At 37.9% G+C, this 23,716-nt stretch overlaps 1 protein-coding gene across 2 annotated transcripts; it reads left to right on the top strand.

The window, feature by feature from the left end:
- The first annotated feature begins 96 nt into the window (after positions 1–96).
- MTRR (5-methyltetrahydrofolate-homocysteine methyltransferase reductase) lies at positions 97–22,490 on the top strand. Of its 2 annotated transcripts, none has more exons than XM_084508803.1 (16): positions 97–218; positions 570–744; positions 2,429–2,611; positions 4,917–5,070; positions 5,494–5,611; positions 6,642–7,014; positions 8,724–8,846; positions 9,729–9,882; positions 11,463–11,551; positions 13,181–13,361; positions 14,553–14,595; positions 16,014–16,200; positions 18,245–18,363; positions 19,734–19,826; positions 19,921–20,100; positions 21,069–22,490. In XM_084508803.1, the coding sequence occupies exons 3-16, from the start codon at positions 2,468–2,470 to the stop codon at positions 21,211–21,213; spliced, it is 2,103 nt and encodes a 700-aa protein (XP_084364929.1). In that variant the 5' UTR covers positions 97–218; positions 570–744; positions 2,429–2,467; the 3' UTR covers positions 21,214–22,490. The 2 variants fall into 2 exon arrangements, with proteins under 2 accessions (XP_084364929.1, XP_084364930.1); XM_084508804.1 differs by having other exon boundaries at positions 207–274.
- The last annotated feature ends 1,226 nt before the right edge of the window (positions 22,491–23,716 follow it).

The following is a 23,716-nucleotide window of genomic DNA, read 5'->3' as shown; positions in this document are numbered from 1 at the left end:
CAGCCGGGCTGCGGACCCCTTCCGCCCTGCCTGCTGCTGCTGCGTCTGCTACTACTGCTGCTGCTACTGCTACTGCTACTACTGCTGCTGAGAGCCGGGGCCTCACCTCCGCCGCCATCACGGGCACCGCGGGCTGCCGGGAGCTTCCGCCGCCCTCACGGCGCTGCTCGGCGTGGCCGGGCTCGGTACTGCGGGTGCCGTGCTCGGCCCTTGCACGGGTAGGTCTGTCGGTGACGGGAATTCGGGAAAATGGCGTTTTGGGGAAGAAATAGGGGTGAGAGGAAAAGCACGAGGGTTCCAAGGGGGTGGTGGCGGCAGGACCTGGCGCTGGGAGCGCTGTGGGGGGCTGTGGTTGCTGCTGGGGCTGCCTTAGTGCGTCAGGCACCGGCCCTCCTCAGGGGCAGCTCTCCCCCTGAAAACACACACAAAAAAATAAATAAAATAAAAAACTATACTTCTTTCCGGTGCAGTAGGAGGTTTACTGTGCGATTTTATTTTTATCTTCTGAAGGAACTGCTGCTTGAGACTGCTTTTGGCGAAGTTCACGTGTCTTGTTGTCTCGGTTGCAGGGTGAAAGGTATTGCGAACAAGCCAGTATCTGCTGAAAAAATGACATACAAACTGACCTGTCTGTGAAACCACAGTTTCACAGCCCCGTTTGAAGCCCCACAGAAGAGTGTGAGGGTCCTGCAGAGGCATCGTGTGGGCCAAGTAGAAAACTGGTCATCTTTCTCCTTTTCTAAGGTATGAGAAAGAACGTAGTAATAAAGAAACACCATTTCACCTTTATTGTTTTTTTCTCCACAGCCAGACATTGCCACCTGCTGACAAAAGAGCAATCAGGTTGGAAGCACAGCACATGACTGGGACAAACCTCTGTTTGTTTCACTACTGAGGGTAGTGAAAATGAATTTCTATGAACCTTTGTAATTTCTATGTAGTCAAATGGTAGTATTTCTTTTGTAAAAGGAGGGTGAAAAATCAGTCTGTCGATTATTTGGCTTGTGCATCTTTTTTGTGCACATGAAGTCAGTTATTTGAATGAATTTAAATATTTTTTAGGTAAAGCAATGTCAATTTAAAGTAAAAATTGTGCTGGAAAATGTAATAGAAAAAAATAAAATGAAAGCCTTACATTTTCCTAGTAATTTTGTGTTTCATGGAATTCGGATATGGTACAGGCACTGTACTCTTAAGAAGCTGTCATTTAATTTTACCACTTTTGTTTTACAAGTGTGCTTTAAAAAAACCCTCAGTATCATAATAGCAGATATGTCCTGCAATACTGTGGGGAGACATATTTTGCCATATGAATAGAGTGCAGTATTCTTTTTCTGTTTTCCCTGGAAGAAACAAGGAAAAAAGAAGTGCCTGAAATTATTTTGCTACAGGTCTACGTAAATTGATGTATGTACTTGAATCTGTGGGGGTGCCATAAGTGAAGTACAGCAAACTGGGCCCAGGCACATGAAAAAAAAGTCTTAAGTTTGGAACTAAAATTGCTGAGTTTTCATTCTAGGTATATGAGTTCTACTGCAGCTCCCAAGCAGTAACAAAGCACTAGCAGAAGATTAATATGCAATATATGCACAAGAGACATTTTAATTGTCTCTCTTATTCAATGCTTCTTGAAGTTGACCTTTTATCTTCTGTCTTTTGTCTGTGTCAAAATCACAAAAGAAAAGCTTGAATGAGAGAGGTTTTATGGGACAGGCAGATGGATAAAGATGTGCATCTCGTTTCTCCTACTTCTTTCAAGACTTTGGGAAGGAGTGAAATTTTACATTGCAGAAGATTTCTCTAAGATTTATTTGAAGAAAAAACGTCAAAAGCTCAAGAGTTGTATAAGAAGCTCCTTTTTGAAATAGGGAATGAAAAGTAATGCTTATGTTTAAAAATACAGACACAGAGAATGGCATGTAAGAGCATTCAGGTAAAAAAAAAAAAAAGCTGATTTCAGAGAAGAAGAAATTAAGAATTAAAAACATTGATCAAATGTCGTAGTTCGATGTCACCAAATTATGTATTTTGTTTTTTTCAAATGCATCTCAGAAAGCTGACTAAAGCAGTCAGTAACCTAAAATGGAAAATAAAACTTACGTACTAAAAATAGTATTTATTTTCATTATTTTTTTTTCCTGTATTGTATTGCTTATAAACTAGGTTCTGAGCTTGGCACTCTGCAATATTATTGCAATATCAAGATAGTACAGCACACTTAACTGAATCCTTCATATCCTGGCCTGCAAAGCCTAGTTGTGAGAAAAGACTTCTCTTCAGAGTAGATGCCCTGTTTCCAAGTTAAACACCAATACTGCTATCCTTTTAAAGTATCTCTTTTTAATCTAATAAACAGGGCAAAATCTTGCCATTCCACATGCAGTAAATTTGCTTCTTTTTCTTTTTTTTTTTTTTTTTTCCTCTGCAGTGTCTTAAATAAAATTTAAAAAGTACCCTGTTTTGGAAAATGTGCTGTGATTTAAAAAGGAGGTTTTTGCTCCTCTATGCAACACAGAAAGGGCAGGCAAAAGCCATAGCTGAGGAAATATGCGTGCAAGCAGGTGCCCACGGATTTGAAGCTGATATGCACTGTATAAGTGAAATGGACAAGGTGAGATACTCTGTGCTGTTTTGAAAAAGAGTTATTTAAGAGCTACGTTTTTCTTCATGTGCTTGAGTGGTGGCTGTTAATAACAGTGAGGTCTGAGCACATTTATCTACCTAAAATACATCATCTAGTTTTAAATTTGCAGGTTTTAGGAATCAATAACATGGATCGATACTCATGATAGCCTTCTGCAAAATCTTTCTGGTGATTTTTCGTACTAGAATAGTAAATGAGTATACGTGATCTCTGTTCCTAAAATCAGTACAGTGACTTCTTGAAAGCTAATTGTGTGCGCAGTATTGAATGAATTCATTATTTGTCGGTCAACTTTCCTGTCAGTAGAAATTATTATTCAGTTTGTTTGTTGTTCATGCATTGGAAAATTTGAGAAGTTTATAAAAATAATTCAGTTCCCTTTTAGCAAGTTGCTTTCTTGGGGGCACACTTTCTTTTGTAGCTGGACATCTGATTTTGAATGAATGTTCTCCAAATATGTAGCAAAGTCTTAGAAGGAGACTTAGCCAGCCAGCAGAGAATGTGAAGATTCTCCTTATATTCTTCCATTTAGTTTCTTCTGTGTTTGACAAGTTTGTAGATTAGTTTCAGGAAGGCAGCAGGCTGGGTATTTCTAGTCCTGTTAGTGGCCTGCACTTGAATAAATGCAGTTTGTCAAATTTGACAAGACAACTCAGAGCTGGGAGTTATTGATGGGGCATAAAGGTGCACTGAATTGAGAATGTGAGAATTAAGCATTGAGGAAAAAGCTTTATGGCTTTACGGATTTCATTACTTAAGCTTTTACTTTCCCTTCACTGTGAATAAAGAGAACTTAGAGAAGTGTAGGTGTAATTAGAGAAGGAAAGGCCGAACGACAATTTACATCAGCAAGAGCATGCTTGAGGTATGTGGCCTCTTGTGAATTCCTCTGGGTGAGATCTGACAGCTTACTCCACAACCTGTGTAGTTCAAAGAGGTGTGTGTGTGCCTGAGGTCAGGAAGTGAGATGCTTCTGTTTTGTCCATACTACTCAGTTAGAAGACCTGGCCCTTCTTTATGTGTTTGTTGGGTATTTCTCTGAAACTCGTCACGTTTGCTAAGGAGAATGTAGTGGAGCAAGCAGGAATTTAATGAACTAATCCTAAATCTGTTTTAATACACCAGCTTTTTCTTTTGAAGCTTTTATCTTTTTTTTTTTTTTTCCGTGGGACACAATTTTATGTAACACTTTTGTGATACCAGTAGGCCCTTGCATTTTGTACTTGAAGAAGAGACTTTTATTTGTTAATGCAATAGTCACCTGTGGCAGTGCACTGAAGTTCTTGTACTTATTAAATCAGCTGTGAAAGCTCTGCAGATCCAAATTACTGGAAGAGAGCTGCTAAGGCTTTTTTATTTATTTTATATTTTTTCCCCACAACTTATAGCTCTGTTTTGGAAGCTCAGGAATTTGTGTGTGCTTGGAGTTTACTTGATCTTGTAAAAGACAAAACTGTTTTGGAATGTCCCTGGACAGCAACTCACTGAGGTCTGGCAAAATACTTGAGAAATGTCCTTGCATGTTTACTCATGCTTCCTCTTCTGCTTCTCTAGACCCCTTCTGTTGGACCCTGCCGCAGGCAGGATGCTGTTTGAGGTGGCAATTTAAGTTGCTCCTTGCAACTGTTCCTAGGTTCTTCAGGAAAGTTGTGGAAAACTATGACAATAGCAAAACCACTTGATAACGTGTTTCTTTGTGTTTCTAACTTTTCTGGGTTTCAGATGTAAAGAGTAACCTCCATGTGCCTAGAGAAGGAGATACAGTTCGAGTGATTTATGCTTAGAATAAAACTCAAATCCCGAAGTTTTGAACTTCAGTCCTGACACTGCCTGAAACAATTAAATAGTATATCTTGCAGTCTTTGTGTATATTTTCTCATATTTCTATTGTTTTCTTGGAGTGCTGGGAGTGAGTTTAAACTGAAACCAACATGGAGCAGTTGGAGGAGACGGGGTTGCTTCTTATGGCAAAGAGGAGGCTAAGGAGTAACGTAATTGTTCACATGCTTTCTAGTAGACAGGCAACCATTTTTCTTCTGTTCATGTGGTTCTGTACCTTACATTAATAAACAAAGTTACAAACAGGATTACAGTTTGCATCCACAAAAGAACTTGTAATTACATGAAAGCGTTTCTGTGGTTTAATACAGGTAAAATGAGATTAAATGCTCTTCTGTGTACCTTTGGGAAAAGGAAAAGAGGAAAATAATATGCAAGGCCACAAATCCGTATCAAATGGTGCCTTATAACTTACTTGTTCTGTTCATTGTAGTATAACTTGGAAGGAGAAAAGGATCCTGTAGTTATTGTTATTTCCACTACTGGTACTGGAGACCCACCAGACACTGCCCGCAAGTTCGTTAAGAAAATTCAGGATAAGAACTTGCCACCTGATCATTTCGCACACCTCCAGTACGGATTGTTAGGTGATGTAGTGTTTTGTATGTTATTGGCCTCACTCTGTTTCTAATTATTTCAACTCCTTGCATTTTCCTATAAGAATGGTTTAGTTTTTTTTAAAGCCCCTATCTAAAGTAGCGTTATTCTGAAGTGTTAAATATCTAAAGCAAAGTATTTTTGAGTAAATTCTACATCTTAGATTTGTGAAGGAAGAACAACTTTTTCAACGATGCTTTGGGACAAACACAGATTTTCTTTCTTTTCTTTCTTTTCCTTCTTTTCTTTTTAAGTCATAAAAGTGTCATCCTTACACACACTTAGATGCGTCAGGTTATCCTGCTTGCCTGCAAGAAAATCCTGTATTTTAATTTTAGATCTTTATTAGGTCGTTGTCTGTGATGTCTGTGTGGCTGGCTGACTGACATGATTTCTTTCCTTGTATTTGTTAGGGCTGGGAGATTCAGAGTACACATTCTTTTGCAATGGTGGAAAGACGGTAGACCGACGACTTCAAGAACTTGGTGCCCAGCACTTCTATGACACAGGATTAGCAGATGATTGTGTAGGGTAAGAACTGAATGAGTTTTGCATGCTGGATAAACAAAATCCATAGTCAGGTATGATTTTTACTAAATGCTTTGAACTCTTTGAAATCAGCTGAGTCTGATAACACCTCCTAGGAATGAATCCTATCCGAACCTGTGCTGTTTCAGTCTTACTTACATTTGAATGGAACTGCATTTTTAAAGTCTGAGCAAGCATCTGTAATGCCCGTAAAAATGGATGGCATTCAGCAGTTTTAGAAATTAAGGAATTCGGAATAAATAAAGGCTTTTAAAATTTTGTCCAAGATTACTGAAGTAAGTAAAAGCAGTTCCACAGCATGTGTGCAGTGGGACTGCTTTAGGTGAACTGTAAAATGTTTTTAAATTTTTATTTGCATTCTGTGCAAAAAAGCCTTTTCTTGCAAAGGAATTATATAAGACGTTTTTAAAATTACCGTAGAAGAATAGTGTAAGAGAACAATTCCCTTTCTATTCTGTTCTTTCTGGCCAGTAGGCTGCAGTCTTGGCTTGCTTATTTTGAAGTACAGATTATAATAGTTCTGTTCGTGATGGCACAAGACAGTTGAAAACAAACATTGCCGTAATCATAAAACTTTTATCTTGTTCTAAAATAGTAAAAAATGGAATGTTATATTTTAAGATACTGATGTTGCTGTTACACAGTGAAAAGTTTCGGGTTTTGCTATCATCCTTTCTGTCATGAAGTTCAACATTAGAAAATAAAAATGAGAAACTGGAAAGTGAGCCTACTGCAGACTCCATAAACTTACATAGCATTAGTATGAAATGCAAATACTCATTTTAACAAACAAGTCGTTTAGATAACAGCTGCGAATATATATAAAAAAAGAAAATGAATGGTGTATTTTTTACTTTTTAACTTTTTTGCTCTCTTCATCATTTATAAATCAACAGTCCAGAAAGTCACAATGAGATCGTTCCTCTCTCCTCCGTTCATCCTTCCCCTTCTCTCTCGCTCTTTCCTTCTGTTTTCTTTTTCTTTTTTCTTTATTCTTCTGTTTCCTCCCCAGGTTAGAACTAGTGGTTGATCCTTGGATTGATGGACTTTGGCTTGCCCTCAAGAAAGTGTTTCTATTGCAGAAAGAAAAAGAAGGCATGAGCAACGATGTTAGTGCTGTTTCTAGCACTCTCTCTGCAGCCGCCCGTGTTGGGCATGAACTAAACTTAAGCTCAGAAATACAGAACTTGAATCTAGAAGATGAGGGAGATGCAAGTTCCGATGTTTCATCACAGAAACCGGTTGACATCAATCTTCTGGCTTCAGCTAGAGACACAGAACCTTCGCTTGTTCACTCTGTCCCTCCCATCTCTCAGGCTGCTCTTAATATCCCTGTCTTGCCACCAGAGTATATAGAGGTGCAGTTTCAGGACACCCGTGGTGAGGTAAGGAATTTTGAAGTTTGAATGATGAAAGTCTCTTGTCTTCTTAGGATCATGAGTTCAAAAGAACAAATGGATATATATATAAAAGAAATACATCCCTGAACACAGGAGTTTTATTGATTTTAAATGGAAAGTCCATTTATATGGTAAGAATGTAGTCCTTAACCATATGAGTTAAGGATGCCTGTGTTGAAGTATAGAATCACAGAATATCCTGAGTTGGAAGGGACTCACAGGGATCATCGAGACCCAATCCTGGCACTGCGCAGGAACACTCAAAAAATCAGACCATGTGTCTGGGAGCCTTGTCCAAATACTTCTTGAACTCCAGCAGGCTCAGTGCCATGACCACTGCCCTGGGGAGCCTGTCCCAGTGCCCGACCACCCTTTGGGAGCAGACCCTTTCCCTAACCCCCAGCCTGACCCTCCCCTGTCCCAGCTCCATGCCGTTCCCTTGGGTCCTGTCGCTGTCCCCAGAGAGCAGAGCTCAGCGCCTGCCCCTCCACTCCCCTCATGAGGGAGCTGCAGGCTGCCATGAGTCCTCCCTCTCAGCCTGCTCTGCTCTGGGCTGAAGTATAATTTAACTAAATAATAATTTGATAAAGGAATGGCACTGCAGTGCTGGGAATGGAAGAATTAAAATCATCAGTATTCAATTTATGTGTTTTAAATAAATTATCCATCATGTTCAGACTGTGAAAATTCTCCCTATGGAAAGGAGTATAGTACAGCTTCAGTTCAGATTTTTAGTACTTGCAGAATGCCATGAGAGGGTTTAAAATTCTTCAAAATACTGCTGCATATTTAGTAACTTAAACTTGTAAATATATGATCATAATTTTCCTCTTGAAGATAGCATATGCCCTACAGACCAAAAGTCAATGTGCTTTCATTATGAAACCATGTAGAACCAAGTCCTGCTGTACAAAGAGAAGAATTAGCATAAGCTAGTGATCGTTTCCAGTTGGTAAATTTAGTGTTCAGAATTAACTGGAAAGTGTGACTCAAACTTTTCTGATTGCTTGCCAAAGGACAGATGTTTTGGTTATCTCCTCAAGAGAGCAGTGAAGGCTGGCTGCCATGGAAGGGACAGGGAGACAGTACGCTGAGTGTGGTAACAGCCAGGAGGGCAGGGGCCCTATTCCCCAGTACTCAAGTAATGCCAACCAAGAGATGGCAGCTGGGATCAGCGAAAAGTGCAGATGTGGGAATGAGACAGATATGAGGCTGAGCTGTTGAGTTAAACAATCCAAATTACTGAAATGAAGATTTGTGATTTAGAGGTTCCCTTTGAGTACAGACTAACACTCAGGTTGAAAGCGATGCTAACAGTGCTTAAAAAGAGGGGCTGGTCACTAACCCATAAAACGAAATTGGCTGTTTTTAAGACAACTTAATAAAGGAAACGACTAACTTCATTTTATAATAGTATAGGCCCATTGGGCTGTTAAAGCTTAGGGACCTTTTATAGTTGAATGTATGCCTTGTACTACTTAAATATGATTTTAAAAAATGTAGAACAAAACACTCTGTGTGGGTGTGTATATACATATTGAAGATGCATGTTTTTCCTCCTCATTGTCTTGAATTGTTTCCTAAGATTGTTTCAAAAAAAAAAAAGTGCCAGCAGTAATTCCTGTGTATTATACTAAGCTGTCGTTCAGCTACTTCGCATTTTTTAATATAAGTTTTCACCTCTCCTTTTTCAGAATCCACATCCGTCCATACTGATTTCAGAGGGAACAACCTTCAAAGTGCCAGTTACAAAAGCAGTCCAGCTCACTAGAGAAGATGCGATAAAAACTGCGTTGCTTTTAGAACTCGATATTGCAGTAAGTTAGTGGTGGCTTTTTTCTTTTGTAAGTGGGCAGAAATGTAGGGTAAAGAGCATGTGTGTTATGCATAATAACTGGGGGAAAAAGATTCGATGGCTTAAAAAGAAAAAAGAATTCCCTCTAGAACAGGATGATGTCAGCTTAGGCTGATTCACTTTTTAACTGCAAAGTCTGATTTGTTCACTGAAAGACATGGCTCCAAAGAAGCCAGAACTTTACAGAAGTTGTACATTCAATACCCGATCCATGGAATAACCATGGATATGGCATTGAATTAAATATGCAACCTACAAAATACTCAGAAACTCTGTATAGTAAACTGTGGTTATTTGTTCTGGTAGGTAATCTACACAAGCAGTAATTTGAGTAGCATAAGCAGGAGGTAAGAATCTTTAGTTCATTATCTTGGAGCTTTTGAGATCTGCGTCATCCTCTAGAATTCATTTATTCTGGCTTTTTAACATATTACTTAAACTGTTAACTTCTGTTACCTTAGGTGTATTTAATATAAGGACTTCATTTCTCTGTTCTTCTCAAACCAGAAAACAAAGCACATTGGTAGTTAATGATGTGGGCTGATTATATAACACCTCCTCTTAATGCGTCATTATTTTTCTTCTGTTTAGACTGCTCAGTGGTTTTTACTAAAGTGTGTCCAAATATTTAAACCAGATGAGGAAAAGTTTTTCTAATCAATGAAGTTAAACCAGCAAGGAAAACATGAGTATTAGTTTCTGATGTCATCGAAACAGAATCCTAGCACAGAGCAAAAAAACGTACCTCTGTAATAGTAGGAAGATTACTGTTAGGCATAGGAATGCTGTTGTCTTTTTGGTTTATCTTACAATTTTATGGAAACGATTTCATATTTTAAAACAGAATACAGCCTTTGACTACCAACCTGGAGATGCCTTCTGTGTAATATGTCCCAACAGTATCAGTGAGGTGGAAGAACTTCTTCACGTCTTGGGACTTTCTGAAAGAGGGGAGTGCTTTGTTTGTGTAAAGGTTAAGGAGGGCACAAAAAAGAAAGGTAAGGTGTGATGTGTTGGTCATAAACAAGTATTTCTTTCTGTGTTAGTAGTAGTTGGTATGCATGGTTTTGAACATTTTTAAGTTCAATACTGGGACACAGCTGTCATTTTGTAGAGGCATTTCAGAAGTCAGAGATACATCGGCAGGAGAGGACACAAAATGCTGCTGCTTGTTTTTACTGTAGATAAGTTAACTTATAATGGGAACTTCAGTCTGGTATTGGGGTTCCTCTGTGCTCCTTCATGTTTATGGAGATAAACCTTTAAGCATATAACTGAACATTTCTAAGTGAAATTTCTCCTGAAATTTCTCAGAAGTACAGCACTTCATTTTCATCTGCCTTACATCCTGGGAGGGCTGCACTCAGAGCAGAAGTCTTAGTGCTGCTGCGAGGTGCCTTTTAAGGGGCTCATTGCCCTATGTGTATCCTCTTTGTGCAGCCTGTGAATTCTCTGATGAAGTATGTGAGATCAAGTGAGGGGGCAAAACAGAGAAATTATCTAGCAGTCTGGCACATAGTCTGTTGAGCAAATCCTGCTTTCCCATAGATGTCCTTTATTGTACATATGAGCATCCTTGGAAGAGGATTAAATACTTATTTTGAAATGCTGTCAGCATGTTCCAGAAAAAGTTCATATACATATGAAAATGGATGCTTCTTTTGTGCATTTTGTTTATGTCAATCCTCTTACTGTGTAAAAGTAAATTTTGTTCTTTTTAGCAAGAGTTCAGTCAAGCAATGCTGATATGAAAACATAATTTAGCAAGGGACATATTTTTAGACCAAAATTTATTAAAGGCCTCTTGAAAAGAGAAATGTACAGTAAGAATGAGTAACTAGAACTTGAAGCCAAGAAACAGTATCAAGAGAAATCCCAACATGCAAGTGGGGTCTGTAGTTAAACAACTGGGGACTTGCAGAGCTTGTTAGTAAGTTTTGTCAAGTAAGTGATCAAGCTTTTGGGGTTAGCTTAGAATGGGGAGTAGCTGCTTTAGCATGGCACGTCACAAGGCTGAGCCTGCCTGGACCCATTAAGAGGTAGCCAAATGCTACCTGTGGATCCTGGCTGACTCCATGAAGAAGTAGCCAAATACTCCTTTGGTTAGATCATTAGAAAACATCAGCATGTTCTGATTTTTCAGGAGTGTGTATTCATAGAGGGGGGAAAAATGTAGATGATCCTTTCCCTTGTAAGCATTCCTCAGAATTTCTCTAAGATGAGAAGTGGCAAAAAGGCCTTGAATGGCCTAGCCAAATATATATATATATATATATTTGAACACTCATGTATTACACTTTTCTTCTTGTTTCCTGCTTTCTTGGTAACTTTTTTTTGGTCTTTTCTTTGGAAAACCATTTTACTGTTTAGATTATAATTGCCACAAATCAGTTGGGCTCAATCATACAGAATTGAATGAAGCTTAGGTATATGGTATTTCTTGAAGGAACAAATAAATATGCATTAATTGATATTCTGTGATAGTTCTATCATTAATTGATAGTTCCGTAATGCTATTTTTGGATGTTAATAGATGTATTTTTGTGTTTGTTTTTTTTTTTCCTCCCCCCTAAACTAGGAGCATCTCGTCCACAACACATCCCTGAAAGGAGCACTCTGAAATTCATTCTAACCTGGTGTCTGGAAATAAGAGCAATTCCCAAAAAGGTGTGTGTTTGTTTTCCCTTTTGAAGGGAAATCCATAGTAATTCTACTCTGTGTAGCTGCTTGAAGTTCTGTCCTTGCTTTGTGTCTTGTTACTGGGTTTTTGGTGAATAAGGATTGTCAGCTTGCATGCTGCTGATTCCTTGTTCCAATAAATTTTGCTCTTAGTGCTTTATTGGACAAACTATGAGATACCAAAATCCCCATTACCGTTCTGTATTCATAAGTAATCTGGAATTACATAGGAAAATGCTAGATAGTTGGTTCCATATAACTGGAAGGCTGACAGAACCTGGCTGTAGGCATTGAAGAGAAATCATTCCTTCTAGTCAAAGAGGACCCGTATCTGTCCTGTTTGGTCACTGGAAGCATGTTGCTTTATACAAGCATCATGTAATGCCTTCAAAATACTTTAAAGCTTTTCTTGAGCATTTCAGTAACTGGCAGAATTCAAAGAAAGATTTTTGGTTGCGTATTTGTTCTCAAAATGTGTGTTTATTACTTTTCTTGCATTTTGTGCCTGGAAAAAAATCAGAAGCTTGCAATTAGAAATGCATGGGTATTTCTGGTATTGTCAAAACACATTTTAAAGATAAATTTGTGTGAAGCATGAAGTTACAGTTGTGTTGCTTGGATCTGTGAAGGAAGTCAGTTTTTGGAAGTACTTCTCACTCAAGTGAATTTCACAGTAGGATCCAGCATGTCATTATTAGACAATATACTGTAGAAGAGAATCATTCAATTGAGACAACCTTTTCAGCACTACATGTAACTGTTTTTGAATCTTTTTCTCAATAATAAGAGTAGGCAGAGGGTGCTGTCTGGGGAGTATCACCAATCATATACCCTATCTGCATTGTTTCTTGCTCAGAATAGAGTGCCCTGCAGCTCCATAATCTGGAGTTATTTTCTGGAATCTGGTGTTTGGCCAAAGTCAAATTACTTTTCTGGTGTTCTTTTGTGTAGAGTAAGTCCTCTGATTGCACCGGGTATTTTAGATTGCTTACCTTTTAAGCACTGTGTCTATTTCCACCTTGCCTTTTGGAAAACAAACAGACAAAACAAAACAAACCCTGGAACTACTTGCATCTGAATTTTGCTTTATATTGCAAGCTGTACTTAATTTTCCCTTAAGAAAAGCTTGCACTACCATTAAGTAGGCATAAATACAGAATAAAACACCGCAGTGACATTTACATGACTCATAAATACCATACTTTATTTACAATAATACCGCTTCTAAGACTTTGTATTACTCCCTTCCCAGCTTCTGTAACTTGGCACATGGTGTTTTGTCTTGGACTAATTTGTGTTACGGGGCTGTTACTAAAGTGCAAATACATAAATAAAGTCATTCCTAAGTTTGGGTTTTATCTGGAAATGCTTTTTATCTGTCTCTTCCCTCAGTCAGGCAAAGTAGGATTTTTTGACCTACTAGCTTGCCCCAGACATTGAAGGGTGGGGAATAGGGGTGTAAATGTCACAGTAGGTGAAAGTGTACATTGGAAAATAAATTGTATTATTCATTAGCCTGCAAGCTGCCTTCCTATCCCCAGGCAACACAAGTTTTTCCCAGGTTTGTCCAACTGGAGTATTTCTTTTTACCCTCCACTCTTACTTTCTTCACGCCAGGCATTTTTGCGAGCCCTTGTAGAGTACACCAGTAATGCAGGAGAAAAACGGAGGCTTCAGGAGCTTTGCAGCAGACAAGGAAACTCTGATTATACCCGTTTTATTAGAGAGTCAAATGTTTGCTTGCTGGATTTACTTCGTGCTTTTCCAAGCTGCAAGCCTTCACTTAACCTGTTAATTGGTAAGCGATTGATTTAGGTTTAATTGGATTTAGTTCATTCTGAAAATGCATCAAACTAAGTGTTGAGTTTCTCAGGATGGGGGGTGACTGTTCAGTTACCACTGTAGAAATATTATAGTGTCCATAGTGATCAAACGAAAACTATTGCTGGGGGCAAAACTCTGTTCTCCAGTGGTAGTCTGTGGTCTTCATTCTGTACTTTAGTCACATACCTGTGCTTCAAATGACTGGGTTACTCTTGTGCGTAAAAATAAGCATAAGATGCTTGCAGGATTAGTGTCTTCAAGAAGTAATTCATCAACTGGTTGCAATTCAAAAAGCCATGTTTGTATACAACTGATATCCCTGCCTTTGTGTTCTTATTCTTGTGTTTTTATCTGTCAAAACAGAAAGCTGTTTCCACTGCATTTGTGTTTATGTTTTGCCCAACACACTTGCAAAGTTCCTTGTATGAAACATGGAAGGAATGAGCCTTGAAATGCAGCCATCTCAAATGCATCTGAAAATACTGACAGTTACTTTCCAGATTAAGAAATTCCATTTTTTAATGTGTTTCATTACGTGAAACAAAACAATTGCTTTTTATGGCCTTGTGATCGTGTTCTTCATTACTCCTTAGTAATTTGTAGGGGTTTAAAAAACAAGTAAGTAAATACAAGCTCTGTTGTCTCATACAAACTATTTTGTTTGTTTTTGTTTTTTTTTAGCTGTGATTTCAAAACATTAAATAGGTATTCATCGGAGTTTGAAGTCACACTGCCACATCTGCTTCCAGGACATTTGTATAGCAGAAACATTCAGTCAAATAATTCCATTTCTCAACTTTTCAACTCCATAAAGCACACTCAGATGAAAGGCGGGGAAAACTAAATTTGAAGCTTCACTGTGTCCACTAACTACTGGCATCTCTCCTGTGTACCTTACAGTTGTTTTTAAATAACTAATAACCATATAAATTAACTGTTATGGCCTTATTTTATTGTATCTCTGACAGGTGTTCCACAAAGTCTAAAAATTATTCCTAATAGGGTTCAGATCCTAGTACCTTATTTATGAGAAACACTCAATGTTAATAGAGTAAAATTATAGTATGCTTGTTACCTGTTGTAGTGTAAGCACTCACGTAATATTTTGATTTTCACTGGGCTGAATCAAACAATAAGTGATATCTCCTTTTCTTTAATTTTTCAGAACATCTTCCTAAATTGCAAGTCAGATTCTATTCAGTTTCAAGGTAATGACATGTTCAAGTTGTATCTTTAGTAATTCGTGTGCTTTTTTCTTCAGTGTATACACTACGATCTTTTGGAGAGCAAACTTTGAATTGCTTTTTTAAGGCCATTTTGCTTAGAATAGTTGATCTACCCCTTACTCTTGAATTCCTCTGTATCATCTTGAAATCTGAAGCCCTGATGCTCCATTTTCTCACCCTTTTCTCTCTGTTGTGGTTATAACACTTTGGCAGCTCAGCACCACACAGCCACTTTCTCACTCTCACCAGGTGGGATGGGAGAAAGGTAAAAACACAAGAAATCCTGGGTTGAGAGATAATGGTAGTTCACCAGGTAAAGCAAAAACCACATGTGCAAGCAAAGCAAACCAAGGAATTTGTTCACTACTTCCCATCAGCAGGCAGGTGTTCAGCCACTTCCAGGAGAGCAGGGCTCAGTTTCTTGGGAAGACAAATGCCATCATTCCAAATTCTTCTTCCCTTACCCTGACTTTGCTGAGCATGACCCTACACTATGTGGGACATCCCTTGGCCAGCTGTCCTGGCTGTGTCCCCTCCCAGCTCCTGGGGCACCCCCAGTCTCCTCGTTGGCAGGGCAGCACCAGGAGCTGGAAAGGCTTTGGCTGTGGAGATTAGAACAGCTGTTTTTCTTTAACACAGTTGCTGCACATCTCTGCAAAGGGCCAACCTTCCTTAACTTCGGATGTGTGCATTATTATTTTCTTGAGGCTTACAATATCAGATGCTGCTTTGCCTATCTCCCTCTTCCTTACAGGAATCCCTCCAGCTTCCTAAAAAATCACACTAGGAGGCAGTTCCTGCCCAGTGTTTTTTTCATTCCCAGTTAGCCTATTACAATACTGACTTTATTTCACTATAAGGTAAAAAGAACATAGTAACATGAGCAATGCTTCAGATCTTCTGCAAGACCATCCAGTGAAAGCAGCAGATCTAAAGAAGAAAGAGAAGAGAACAGAAGGATAAAATCTGAGGGGAACAAGTGATTATGTCCTGGTTACCAAAATCAAACAAACAACAAAACCCCACAATCAATCAAACACCACCACCAGAAACAACAACAACACGACCAATCAGAAAATACCACCAACAAAACACAGGTCTTGACTATTTCAAACAATGCTGTTTAGAGTGTCTTGTAAGAGGTTGGTGGATTTCTCAAGAGCAAGCTCACACATGTAAATCTTACAGAGAGGAATTCTGATTGAATCCTATAGGCATTGGCCTTTGAGTCCAACCCTAAGAAAATTTCTAACTACATATAAATATTACATAGGTAACTGAACATATCTTGATTTGGGTAATGTGGTTTGAGTTGAAAATGGACCTGCTGTAAGATAGCAGAGCTATTTTGGGTCATTAAGTTCATTTTTATTTTTTTTTTTATATTTGCTTCTTTACAGTTCAAACTTGTATCAGCCAGGAAAACTGTCCTTTGTGTTTAATGTTGTGGAGTTTCCTGCCTGTCCCACTAGACCAGTCTCACGGAAAGGAGTATGTACAGGCTGGCTTGCTGAGTTAGTTGCACCTCTACTGCACCCCAACAAAAACACTCTGCATACAAAAGAAGGAAGCCCTCCAACTGAAGAGGTATGAATGTTAAGTCTAAATTTCCATAACTGTTACATTTATGCATGTTTTGAAACAACTGCAGGTTTCATTGTTTGCAGATTGTTGAAATGCAGATGTTTACAGATGGTTGTACTGCAGATGTTTTGGCAGGAGCAGTATGCTTGTTCATTTTGCAGTAAGTTAGGACACGAGGGAAAGGCTTAAAGCTTCATTGGGGGAGTTCAGGAAAAAAAAGTTCAAGCACTAACATGAAAAAGCTCTTGGCTGAGAAGGTGGTCAAGCCTTGGAACAAACTCCCCAGTGAGGTGATCACAGCTCCAAGCCTGTTGGTGTTCAAGAAAGAGTTGGGCGATGCTCTTAGACATTGGGTTTAACTCCTAGGTTGCCCTTTGCAGAGTCACAAGCTGGACTGGTTGATACTCATAGGTCCCTTCCAACTGAAGATGTATCATACTGTATATCATAAAATACATTCTATATAGTGTTGCATATAACGTGACAAAAAAACTATTGACATTCTAATATATATTTAAGAAATATGGAAACAGTCTTGGTTACAAGGAAACTGTGCTGATAATACAAGGTCTTGGTCTGGCGAATTGTAATGAAAACCCATGTAAGTTATTTTTAATTTTTAAAAAGTAACTTGGGAAAAACTGATTATTATGTGCATGATGCATCTTATACCAGTATTCACATCTCTATTGAGTTAAAGTATACTTGATTTGCAATATGTTAAAACTCAAACATGAGGAAGAGATGGACTGAAAAAAAACAAACAGAAGGATTGTTACAAATTGAGTCTGAAAAACATTGAGAACTATTTGAATCTGCTGTGCAAGCTAGAATTCAAAATAGATAAATGTTCAGCAATACACATAGGTTGCAAAAATGTATGGAATAGCAATACAAAATGGATTAATTTATTTCATAGAACAAGTGTGTATACCAGTTGAATTATTCTTTTTAAAGGAATGACAAATTTGGAATTCTTAATAGGGAAGATAGTCTGTTAACTCAAGTGTGGTTTGAAATAGTAAGTATTACAGAAATAGAAGCATTGTCCCCCCACCAAGAATTATACTGTTCTTTTTTTAATCATCATCAAACAGAAAAATTAGTGTTGTTTTAACATTGTTGTAGATTTAATGATAAGAAGGGTAGAGCTAAATCACTCAGGTTTACAGAACAAAGTTTAAATAACTTGGTCTAGTTTTTAACTCCTTAAACTTGAAAGTGAATTCAAATTGTTTCCTAATTAATATGCAAAATAAATCGGATTCTTGCTTATGATTTTAATGAGTAAAACTCTGCTATTGCTGCTGCTGACTTTTAAATGGTCTTCTGAAGAGTTAAGAATGGTCATCTTTCATTCCATATACAATCAGAAAATGGGGCATGGCTCCTGTGAAAATTATAATCTGTCTTCCTTTCTGACACAGATCTGATGATCAGAATAAGAGTATACCAGTCGAATAATATAAACCGTTTTCCAAGGTCTTTGAGCAATTGTTGGACTCTCCTTACCTGTTTGCCTTTTTGGACTTCCTGTAAAACTTTTGTGAAAATCAAGAAAGCGAGCTTGGTATCAGTAGACTTTAATTCTCTATAAACAAATCTCAACCCCTACTTCACAGTGCTGTGGTTCACAGTGGATTTTTGTTTCACTTTAAAAAAGAAAAAAAAACCTTTGCCTATAACAGCAGTAAACAAGCCTAGCTTCCTTTTGTGCACCGTTATCACACTTTCCATGAATTCTAGAAATTCACCAAACTTACAGTGCAGTCCGCTTTCATGTTCAGAAGCTCATGTTTGTTTGGCTTTGCCGTATTTTTATCCAGATTGATTGATAGATCTGTAAATAGGGCATGCTTTTCAGAAGCTCAAGTGAAATTGTTTTTCACGTGTCTATGTGGGATTAAAAGTAACCTCTGAAGTTCAGGATTTGGAAGGGTGTCTGTACACACACACGACATAAACATTCCGAAGGTTCTAAAAATGTCATGATACTTTCACTTCTTAAGAATACTCTTCAATTGTATTTTGTCTGATTTCATTTTAGATATCTATTTTTGCTCGTCCAAACAATACTTTCCACTTACCTTCAGACCCTTCTGTCCCTTTTGTGATGGTTGGTCCAGGAACAGGAATTGCACCATTTATTGGTTTCCTGCAACATAGGTATGTACCAAATTTTTAAATGAAAAACAATCTTTCTATGTTGAAAAAAATACAGCCTCAGGCTTCTAAGTAGAAAAATTAATCTATTTTTAATCTTTTTATTTTGGAAAAAAATGGTGTGGGTTTTTTTGTTTGTTTGTTTGTGTTTTCCTCCCTCTTCTTTGTTAAACCAGAAAGGGCAAATCACACATGTTTTTATGAGCTGTTTACAACTTTGTCCTTTTTTCTCTTTGTAATGCTTAAGGAACTCTGTACAAGGCAAAAAAGGTAACAAAACCATGACATAACAAACAAAAATAAGCATCTAGGATATGTTATTACAAGGGACACTGCTCTGGTTTTTGCTCATCTTCTGACAGCATTCTTTGCTTTCATCCCCCCAACTACAGCAGTGTAATTTTGTAAGGCATAAAGAAGCTTGTTCAAAGAGTTACAGGTACATTCAGAATAAACAGGAAGAATTGAATATTTGGGTGGTAATGTAAGCTTTAGAGGTAACCAACATATCATTCCTGTGTGACTTATTCATACTAGCAAGATAATGGAATTTCTTGCATCCTGTAATAATTATTTTTAAACTGCTCTGAGAGAAAGGTGGTATTTTGACATGATGCTGCTGGCTCCATGCATCTGCTTTAACCAGATCATTATGTACTGTCCTTTCTACTACTAAGTATTAACTTAATTTTATCCCCCAGGTATTTTTAATCTCTCAGATTTATTTTGTTTTGTATTTTAAAGAATCCATAGCATTTCGTAAGCATTTAATCAATGCTAAATAAAACACCTCTCAAAGTATAAATAGAAAGCAACAGCTAAAACCCCTGTAAAGTAATATCTTCAGCATTATTTCAAGAAAATACAATAACTTTTCTGATGGTGTAGTGGTAAATAGATAGTTATTCATGGACTCTAAGAGGTTTCTACAGCTAAATGAAAAGTATGCTAAAAATGGTTTGTGCTGAGCTTTCCCTGGGTATTTTTACAGTGCTTCTAATGAGGGTTAAGGGGTAGCAATCTCCTTATTCAGCAGTCAGAAGTGTTTTGTGAGATGTTCAGAAGTGCCAGTCTTTACTATTCCCATATGAAACTGTGACAAAAAAAATAAATTAAAACTTTGAATTTAATTGATTTTGAATTGGGCCAAAAGTGAGTACTCAAGAAAATCAGAGAAGAAAGGTTTCACTGTTACTTACCTTAAGCCATTTCACATTAATAGGCCTCTGGACAGCCAGAAAAGCACTACTGTAAATGAGAATAAGGTTATAGGAGTTTTAGTTTCTGCTCTTGATAAAACAACATTGGGTTTACATACAGTTGGCACAGTTCTTTTTTTTTTTTTTAATTATTTTTTTCTTTTGGCTGTTTAGGCAAAAGCTGAGGGAAGAACATACAGACTGGCATTTTGGAGAGACATGGCTGTTCTTTGGTTGTCGGCATCATGATAGAGACTATTTGTTCAAGCAAGTTCACTATTTAACATTTCCTGTGTTAAATTTGTATTCATGGGGGATGCTTATCTCAGAGCCATTACTAACACTTTTTATTGCCTTTCAGAGATGAGCTCAGATGTTTTCTTGAAAATGGGACTTTAACTCATCTTAAGGTTTGTTTCTCAAGAGACTCTTCAACTGCAGAAGGAGCCTCGCCTAAGTATGTGCAAGATGTCCTTAGGCTTTATGCTAAGGAAGTTGCCAGAGTCCTGCTGAAAGATAGCGGTTACTTCTATGTATGTGGGTGAGTATGTATGTGGAGATGGACTGTCTCAGAAAGTGAATAGTTTGAGGTTTTAGAAAGACTTTGAGCTGTATGAAAGACAGGACCAACATATTGCTCAAACAGCCTTCCTGGAATGCCAAAATTTAGTCTGTTATGTCCATTTTTATACATGTATAATACAGTTACGAAAGAATAGTTTGTAACTACACAGTTCTGCTTGTTTCAGTCACCTGTTACTTCTTTTCTTTTAGTATTCAAATAAGTTGTAGTAGGATTCAAACTAATCGATTGTTTTGAAAAAATGGGATACTTGAATCCATGAGATGATAAATTGGACAGCTGTGACATAGCAGAAACCTCTGCTGCATTCCGGGTGTGGATAAACCAGGATGCTACCTGAATATAGAAATGAATATTTGTCGTGACAGACTCCAAAATTCTATTGCCTTTATGAAGTTCCACAATAGTAATATATTTTACAGTGGGAAGCTTTATGTGTAGAGGCTAACTTTCCTGGAGGTTCCATATTTTTTTAGGAAGTTTGTTGGTATATGGTCAACTGAACATTGGGCTTTTTGTCAGTATTTTCTCCTGCTGGAGTAAATGTCTATTATTTGTATTAAAAATAGCATTATTAATAAGTGAGGTTTCTGTGTATGATGAAACCATATGGGGATATAATACCGTACTTCAGCAGGTCCAGTTCTCCCGAAAAGTAAATAATTATTCTGTGATAGCCTAATTGGCAGTGCAAGTTTTTTGATGTGTATTACCATGCACTGAAAATCTTGTAACATTTGTTTGAGAGAATCTCTTGTACTTGTCAATGCTTGTCTATGTGAAAACTTAGTGGATGACTTGCCATACAATATACAATTTTTTTTGTTTGTTTTTAATATGTTTTCCAATATTACTCTGTTTCTGAAGCTGTTGATAAAAGGAAAAATACAGTATTATGCATTTTACACCTACTTTTTTATTTCCAGGGATAAGAAGCACATGGCTGATGGTGTAAGTGATGCTGTAGTGGACATTTTAAGCATGGAGATGGAAGTTGACAAATTGGAAGCAATGAAAATGCTGGCCATGCTTCGAGAAACAAAACGATATTTGCAGGATGTTTGGAGCTAAATATTTAGCTTTTCTTATGCCCTTACAGCACAAAAGATTTTGTGTTTTACTTTCACATTTATGCTTTTGACTAGAAGTTGTTGTCAAAAGTGCTATTGTCACACACATTTTAGCTTTCTCTGCTGATATTTCATACAGGAAACCTTTTAAAGGACAGCAAACCAATGTGTCTTCTGAAGTGTATTGTTTTTAGTAACATTTCATAATAGTGCCTTGATTCTCTGACTACTGCTTTCATATAGAAAGTAAGAACTCTTGCACTTGTACAAGTATAATTGTACATTTACATTAGGTCATGTATATTTTTTTACTATAATGTATAAATAAGCTACAAAGTAAATGTGCAGTAATCTGTGCATCATCAAACATATTACTGACTTGCTAGGACTTATTTGAATATTTTTTAAGACTATTTTCCCTCCACACACATACGTATACATGCGAGTATACATACATACATGTGTGTATACCTATGTATTTCTGTTTTCGCTTGTGCAAAAATGGTAGGAATGAAGGTCCAGAATATTGCACACAAATTTGCTGCAGAATTTCACCTCTTGTTTTTTTAATACTTAGCTTTTTCATTGCATCATTCTTATATCTCAGTTTTGCTACACTCAGTGCTGATCCCTATTAGATTTTCGTGCATTTTAAGTTATTTTCATTCCTGTCTCTAAAATGTTTGTTGTGTGATTTTATTTTTTTATTTAAAAATCAACAGTTGGGTTGAATGTGATTGCTGGAGAAAATACTGCTTAGCAAATACTTTTTAGATTTCTAAGGTAATATTTTTTTTAAGTTGAACACACGCAATGAAATACTACATTTTTAAAGCAGTTACCCTTACTTAAGACAATTCACTTCAGAAATTAAAACGTTGGAAGCAAGTTGTTGAAATATCCATTCTTCTTCCAAACAAGTGCTGTTTGGAGTTACAGTTGGAAGAGTGAAAGTATAAGTTATTCATACTTCTCTTCAGATCTCTCCTCTTTTCCTTTGCTTTTTCTAACTTCTTAAAATTCATGTCATCTTCTTGGTCCTTTGTCATACTAAGGTCTTTAAAGATAAACACAATATATGAGAGAGTGTTTTAGACACCTTGTTGTATATTTCCTTGGGAGAACTCTCGTTTTGTTTGTCCTTAATGCATAATCAAGAACCACATAACTTACTCCAAGGCTTGTATTTGCCTACTGATTATTTGTTAATTTGTAGGTAATTCAAGAAATGTTTATGGAAAAATTATGATCAGAATAAAATCATGTTTTTAAACTGAACATTTTAATGAATTACCTTATCATCATGCAAGTTAAATCAAAACTTTTCCAAGGTTCAAAAGAGTTTGCAGATGGCACCAAACTATGTGGTGCAGTTGACACTCTGGAGGGAAGGGATGCCATCCAGAGAGACCTGGACAGGCTTGAGAGGTGGGCCTGTGCAAACCTCATGAAGTGCAACGCTTGGAGCAATCCCAAGCACATATAAAGGCTGGGTGGAGAATGGATTGAGAGCTCTGAGGAGGAAGGACCTGGGGGCGTTGGTTGATGAGAAGCTCAGTGTGAGCCGGCAATGTGCTCTTGCAGCCCAGAAAGCTAACCATATCCTGGGCTGCATCAAAAGCAATGTGGTCAGCAGGGCAAGGGAGGTGATTCTGCACCTTTGCTCTGCTCTTGTGAGATTCCACCTGGAGCCCTGTGCTCAGCTCTGCAGCCCCCAGCACAAGGACATGGACCGATTAGAGTGAGTCCAGAGCAGGGCCATGAGAATGATCGAGGGACTGGAGCTCCTCTCCTGTGAAGACAGGCTGAGGGAGTTGGGGTCCTTCAGCCTGGAGAAGAGAAGTTGCGGGGAGACCTCATAACAGCCTTCCAGTACCTAAAGAGGGCCTACAGGAAAGCTGGGGAGGGACTCTGTGTTAGGGCATGTAGCAATAGGACCAGGGGGAATGGCTTCAAACTAAAAGAAGGGAGATTTAGATTAGATATAAAGAACAAATTTTTTACTCAGAGGGTGGTGAGGCACTGGCACAGGTTGCCCAGAGAAGCTGTGGATGCCCCATCCCCTGGAAGCCCCTGGAGGTCTGGAGGCAAGGCTGTATGGGGCTTTGGGCAGCCTGGTCTGAGGGAAGGTGTCCCTGCCCATGGCAGGGGGCTGGATTTATATTGTATTTAAGGTCCCTTCCGACCCAAGCAATTCTATGGTTCTATGATTTTTTTTGTTGTTTCCTCATTCTAACTTGAAGCTGACTACTGCACCTGAGAGTAGTAGTAGTATTTCCATGTTTATTCTAACTGCTTCCTTTACTTTCTCTACTCTGAGCTTTATTGGTTCACATGAGAACGTGCTTGCAACCATTGTTTTCTGTAACATAAACATGGATATTTTCATTGCATATTCATTTGTTTAGCAATCTGGTATGTTGATAGTCTTACACAAACAACTTTGTAGCTTCTCATTTTCACTGGATTTCTTCTGCCCTGGTAAGGAAAGGGATCTTTGGGAA

Source organism: Aythya ferina (assembly GCF_964211825.1).
Source record: "Aythya ferina genome assembly, chromosome: 2".
Classification (NCBI taxonomy): Eukaryota; Metazoa; Chordata; class Aves; order Anseriformes; family Anatidae; genus Aythya; species Aythya ferina.
The sequence above is the reverse complement of the archived record's forward strand: the minus strand, read 5'-3'. Positions and strand labels throughout refer to the sequence as shown.